The sequence below is a fragment of the Colobus angolensis genome, unplaced genomic scaffold (assembly GCF_000951035.1).
Source record: "Colobus angolensis palliatus isolate OR3802 unplaced genomic scaffold, Cang.pa_1.0 Scaffold335, whole genome shotgun sequence".
Lineage (NCBI taxonomy): Eukaryota > Metazoa > Chordata > Mammalia > Primates > Cercopithecidae > Colobus > Colobus angolensis.
In genome coordinates, this window is record NW_012116655.1 from 288,782 (window position 1) to 294,882 (window position 6,101).

Genomic DNA, 6,101 nt, shown 5'->3' on the forward strand with positions numbered 1-6,101 from the left:
CTGGGGGCTTATCCCTGCAGTTTTCTCTAGAGGCTCCCTGGGTAAGAGTTACATGGGATGTTGCAGTGGTTACCAAGGGGGATCCAGGCCGAGCCCCAGCTCGGCCTGGGGTCTGGCCCCAGCCTGTGTCCACTGTGACAGCCCATTTCCCTCCCCTACAGCGCTTCTTCCTGAGCAGTGCCCGCCAGGCCTGCCTGGCACAGAGTGGCTCAGTGCCTCCTGCCATGCAGTGGCTCTGCCACCCCGTGGGCCACCGTTTCTTCGTGGATGGAGACTGGGTCGTGCTCAGTACCCCACGGGAGACCCTGTACAGCTTGGCCGGTAACCCAGGTGCTCTCTTACCCTTTCCCTGTCCCCTCTCCTGTCCCATGTCCTCATTCCTGTTCTGTCCCTTGTCGCCTGAATCTCTGGCTGTCTCTGGCCACCCCAGTCCTTCTCCCTGCCATGGGTAGTTGATGTGGGGGCTGTAGGAAGGGAAAGGCCTGGGTGCGTCTCGGTTCCCACTGGGGCTTTCAGAAGCACGTGTAGGGATTGAAGGGCAGGTGGCTGATTGGAGAAGTGACCCCAGGCAGCACTGCTGTGGCGTAAGGAAGCAGAGCCAACGGTGGTGCCTTCTCAAGTCGGTTTTCCTTTGGGAGCAGCATAGGGCAGGCCTCAGTGTTGTCCTGGCCAACGCTGGTGCTGGGGAGTTATGTCCACCTGTTTTCCCCTGTCCTTGGCATGGGCTGCACCCAGTGGCGTGCCGGCACTTCCCAGTGCCCCTGAGTATGGCCCCAGCCCACCCAGGAAAAAGCCTTTAGCTTGGAGAGGAAGGTGGGGCCCTGCTCCCCACCCCACTCACCTCCTCTTCTCCATAGTGGACCCCCTGGCCCAGGTGACTCAGCTATTCCGGGAACATCTCTTGGAGCGAGCACTGAACTGTGTGACCCAGCCCAACCCCAGCCCTGGGTCAGCTGATGGGGACAAGTAAGTGTCGTTGTGCCCTCCTCCAGGCAAGGCTCCTCCAGCAGGATTCTGGGAATAGCTGTGTCCTGTGGAGAGGGCCAGAGCTGGGCTACTATGCGTGCCATGCGCCCTTCGTTCCTCTCTGGGTTTCCTCTCCCCACCAGCCTATGGGAGGAGACAGTGGCAGTTTGCAGAGCCAGGGGTCAGGCTGTACTCTAGTGGGCAGGTGGGGAGGGCCAGCACCCTCCTAGGACCCCTGCCATCTGTCCCGACAGCCAGCCCTCTCCTGCCACAGGGAATTCTCGGATGCCCTCGGATACCTGCAGCTGCTGAACAGCTGTTCTGATGCCGCGGGGGCTCCTGCCTGCAGCTTCTCCATCAGTTCCAGCATGGCCACCACCACCGGTGAGCCCCCGGCCCCTGCCCTGGCTCCCTTCTCAGTCCCCATGCAGCGTGGCTGGCTGAGGGTTCAGGGGACCCTCCCTCTTTTGCAGGCGTAGACCCGGTGGCCAAGTGGTGGGCCTCTCTGACAGCTGTGGTGATCCACTGGCTGCGGCGGGACGAGGAGGCGGCTGAGCGGCTGTGCCCACTGGTGGAGCACCTGCCCCGGGTGCTGCAGGAGTCTGAGTGAGTGCATGGCAGGTTCCTCCTGCCTGGCCCTGGGCCCAGCCTCCCTCATCCCCTGGGCACTGTGCCTCCACTCAGCCTTTGTGCAGGAGGGGTCACCACCTTTTATCCCCAGGGAACTCGAGCCAGGGCAGTGAGGGGGCACTCAGCTAGGGCTTGTGGACTGGTCTGATTGGCACTCTTCTGCCCTGGTCCCAACAGGAGACCCCTGCCCAGGGCGGCTCTGCACTCCTTCAAGGCTGCCCGGGCCCTGCTGGGCTGTGCCAAGGCAGAGTCTGGTCCAGCCAGCCTGACCATCTGTGAGAAGGCCAGTGGGTACCTGCAGGACAGCCTGGCTACCACACCAGCCAGCAGCTCCATTGACAAGGTGAGGGGTGGGGCCAGGGGCCTGGCAGGGCTGGGGGACTCAGCCTTCCATTCCCTGGTCCTTCTCCCCAGGCCCCAGGGACTGCAGAAGACCATGGGGTTTGCCCAAGCAGCACAGGATGAGGGGTCCAGCAGATAGGGGGTTCAGCAGACCTTGCTTTTTGGCTAAGGCTTCTGTCCAGAGGAGAGGGGTTGCCCTTATCTGGCCTCAGTTTCCCCATCCCTGGGAGGATGGGGGTGGATGGTGTGGTAGTATCCCTTTGGAGGCCCTGCATCAGGAGGGCTGGACAGCTGCTCCCGGGCCGGTGGCGGGCGTGGGGGCCGAGAGAGGCGGGCGGCCCCGCGGTGCATTGCTGTTGCATTGCACGTGTGTGAGGCGGGTGCAGTGCCTCGGCAGTGCAGCCCGGAGCCGGCCCCTGGCACCACGGGCCCCCATCCTGCCCCTCCCAGAGCTGGAGCCCTGGTGACCCTGCCCTGCCCGCCACCCCCAGGCCGTGCAGCTGTTCCTGTGTGACCTGCTCCTTGTGGTACGCACCAGCCTGTGGCGGCAGCAGCAGCCCCCGGCCCCGGCCCCGGCAGCCCAGGGTGCCAGCAGCGGGCCTCAGGCTTCTGCCCTTGAGCTGCGTGGCTTCCAACGGGACCTGAGCAGCTTGAGGCGGCTGGCACAGAGCTTCCGGCCCGCCATGCGGAGGGTGAGTACCCAATGGCCCCCTGTCGTCAAGATGGGGAGTCAGGCAGTGGTGAAGAGGGACAGCCCTGAGCCTCCACTCTCCTGGCCCCCAGGTGTTCCTACATGAGGCCACGGCCCGGCTGATGGCAGGGGCCAGCCCCACACGGACACACCAACTCCTCGACCGCAGTCTCAGGCGGCGGGCAGGCCCCGGTGGCAAAGGAGGTGAGGGGGCAGCTGCTGACCAGGGATGTGCTGTCTGCTCAGCAGGGAAGGGCGCACATGGGGTGTGATACCAAGGGAGGCTGCGTGTGTGTCAGACAGGACAGACAGGCCTGGCACAGTGGCTCACGCCTAGCACTTTGGGAGGCCCAGCCAGGAGGACAGCTTGAGCCCAGGAGTTGGAGGCCACAGTGAGCCTGGGTGACAGGGAGAGTCCCTATCTCAAGGAAAAAAACAAGAAAACAAAAAAACAAGCATCTTCTTGGTTACCTGATGACAATTCCTTTCACAAGAAATTGGGGCGACTGTCATTTGTGGGATATATGACTACACGTGCGTGACTCAGTCTGTGGACTTTATGTGTGGGCTGAGACTAGGGTGGGAAGAGGGGGACCTCTATACCAGGTACGGGCGGCTGGTGCCTTTGCTTGTGTGTGGGCGGGGCTCCCGCGGGGGCGTGGCCAGCCTGAGCCCCATCCCTGACACATCCTTGTGTGCGCAGGCACGGTGGCGGAGCTGGAGCCGCGGCCCACGAGGCGGGAGCACGCGGAGGCCTTGCTGCTAGCCTCCTGCTACCTGCCCCCTGGCTTCCTGTCGGCGCCCGGGCAGCGCGTGGGCATGCTGGCTGAGGCGGCGCGCACGCTCGAGAAGCTTGGCGATCGCCGGCTGCTGCACGACTGTCAGCAGATGCTCATGCGCCTGGGCGGTGGGACCACTGTCACTTCCAGCTAGAACCCGTGTCCCCGGCCTCAGCACCCCCGTCTCTAGCCACTTCTGTCCCGTGCAGCTTCTGTCCTGTGTCGAAGCCCTGAAGGCCGAAGGCAGTGCGAGAGACCCTGGCCTCCACGTCACCCGCGGCTGCGCTGTCCCTTCGGGGTGGAAGGCCAGAGGGGCGCGAACCCGACCCTAAGACCGGCGGCCATGATGGTGCTGACCTCTGGTGGCCGATCGGGGCACTGCAGGAGCCGAGCCGTTCGGGGCGGGGAGGCCCTCCTTGCTCTGCAGGCACCTTAGTGGCTTTTTTCCTCCTGTTTAAGAGGGAAGAGATGGGTACATTTCCCTGCGCTGACGGAAGCCAACTTGGCTTTCCCGGACTGAAAGTGGGGCTCTGCCCCAGAGGCCTCTCTCTCCCTCGTGGGAAGACGTGTACATAGTGTAGGTCAGCGTGCTCAGCCTCCTGACCTGAGGCTCCTGTGCTACTTTGCCTTTTGCAAACTTTATTTTCATAGATTGAGAAGTTTTGTACAGAGAATTAAAAATGAAATTATTTATAATCTGGGTTTTGTGTCTTCAGCTGATTGAGGTGCTGACCAGTGAGAGTGCTTGGGCCCTCCCCCAGCACCTAGGAAAAGGCTTCCCTCCCCCTCCGGCCACAAGGGACACAACTTGGCTCCTTTCGATGTTAGTAGGGGGAGTGGGGAGGGCTGGCTGGATGGCCTCCCGCTGACCTGTCCCCCTGTTCCCAGGGCACATGTTTGGGCTGTCAACCCTTAAGGCCTCGATGGGCTCAGTTGTCCCTTCTCACCTCCCAGCTGTGTCCCCATCAGGTCCCTGGGTGGTATGGGAGGATGGACTGTCCTCCAGGACCTGTTTGTTGTATGACAGGAGCTACAGCTTGGGTCGCCCTGCAAGTCTGGCACGTCTCACCTCCCCCCATCCTGTCCCCTGGTCCTCTCACAGCAAAGAAGCCTCCTCCCTCCTGACCCGCCGCCACACTGGAGAGGGGGCACAGGGGCGGAGAGGTTTCCTGTTCTGTGAAGGGCAGGCTCCCTGACTCCATTCATGCCCCCCTGAGCCCCTCCCTTCATTCCCATTCCCCAACCTAAAGACTGGCCCGGCTCCCAGCTGAATCTGGTCGGAATCCACGGGCTGCAGATTTTCCAAAACAATCGTTGTATCTTTATTGACTTTTTTTTTTTTTTCTGAATGCAATGACTGTTTTTTACTCTTAAGGAAAATAAACATCTTTTAGAAACAGCTCGATACACACAATCTTCAGTGTGAAGCAATATACTAATAAGAACACTAGTCGTCTTAACATTTACAGTCTTCATATATATTATATATATGTATATGTATACATATATATACACTATATAACGAGGCCAGATATAATACACACGTTTACCATTTTACAGTCATATGTACAGGAAGTTGCTAGGGCGGCCCTGGGCTGGGGGCTGCATCAGGCCTATCGAAGCGTGGACAGAGCTGAGGACACAGACGGACAGGCGGACGGACTGGCAGGGACTGGCCCGGGCCGGTGGTGGCTGCGTGGGCAAGGGACGTCGCGGTAGCCCCCTACCCGGCAAAGGCCCGGTTGGGGCTCTGTTGCGGGCGCACGACGCACGGCGGCGACACACGGGAGAAGCGAGCATGTTCCCAACATATATACATTCTATGTAACATATATATAGAGGGGTACACAGGTTTTGTACACGCATCTAGCGCTGTCCCTGCTCCCGTGCAGAGCGGGCGCGGCGGTCCCTGGTGGTGCACAACGGTCGCGCGTCCGCCGGAGGTGCGTTCTGGCCGCTTCTTGGGTTTTGCGCTCCCAGGCTGGGCTCCAGGGGTGGGGTGGACTGGAAAGGGGACGAACAGAGGCCAAAGGGTGTCCCAGTCCCGCCCACACTCGGGGAGCCCGCAACCCCTAACTGATCACAGCCCAGGTCTACCCCGGCTTAGCCCGAACCGCACGACAGATCTGGCAAAGGCTGGGCGGGAAGGCCCCTGGAAGCGTTCCGCACGGTTTGTTCCAAAGGCTCAGGTCCCTCCAGCGCCTGCCTAGCCCGCTCTTAGAAAGGCTTCCTTTCTCCCCCGCCTAGTCCACGGAGCCGGGAGCCGCCCTCCGCCTCTTCCAGGACTGTTTCGATCCCCACACCCAAGCCCAGGGCTCCCAGCTGCACGCCACGACCGACTGGGGTGGCGACAGCACCCACGTGGAATGTGTGCCACGTCGTCTTGAGATTCCAGAGGGGAAAAGCGTCCCCAGGCCAAAGCCGTCTCACACCCTCGCCGGAGGCTGAGCGCCCCGGGGAGTCTGGCCGCTCCGCGGGCTCCCCCTCCGCAAGCCTAGCCCCTGGGGTGGGCAAGAACGCCCTGTGCCGTCCGGTTCCGGGAGCAGGCGGCTCCGGAACGGGTTTTCCTCCCAACCCGGGGCCGCAAGTCTGAGCCCTAGGCGGCCGGATCCACGATCCGGGACCCGGATCAAGGATCGGCTCTGGACCCGCACTGGGAGCAGCTCAAAGGCCCGGGGGCTGCGCAGGCGGCT

General features: G+C 62.0%; 2 protein-coding genes across 2 annotated transcripts in view; one reads left to right on the plus strand and one right to left on the minus strand.

Annotated features, from left to right (window-relative positions):
• SREBF1 (sterol regulatory element binding transcription factor 1) overlaps nt 1-4,104 on the plus strand; it is a 12,372-nt gene extending 8,268 nt beyond the window's left edge. The window contains exons 12-19 of the mRNA XM_011952144.1: nt 162-330; nt 858-966; nt 1,241-1,350; nt 1,440-1,572; nt 1,774-1,939; nt 2,430-2,630; nt 2,722-2,833; nt 3,333-4,104. Coding sequence (XP_011807534.1) covers nt 162-330; nt 858-966; nt 1,241-1,350; nt 1,440-1,572; nt 1,774-1,939; nt 2,430-2,630; nt 2,722-2,833; nt 3,333-3,562 — 1,230 coding nt within the window. The 3' untranslated portion in view covers nt 3,563-4,104. The remainder of the gene's footprint in view (nt 1-161; nt 331-857; nt 967-1,240; nt 1,351-1,439; nt 1,573-1,773; nt 1,940-2,429; nt 2,631-2,721; nt 2,834-3,332) is intronic.
• Nucleotides 4,105-4,706: 602 nt separating this feature from the next.
• The window catches only part of RAI1 (retinoic acid induced 1), an 18,587-nt gene continuing 17,192 nt past the window's right edge, over nt 4,707-6,101 (minus strand). Inside the window, exon 2 of the mRNA XM_011952143.1 lies at nt 4,707-5,412. Coding sequence (XP_011807533.1) covers nt 5,275-5,412 — 138 coding nt within the window. The 3' untranslated portion in view covers nt 4,707-5,274. The remainder of the gene's footprint in view (nt 5,413-6,101) is intronic.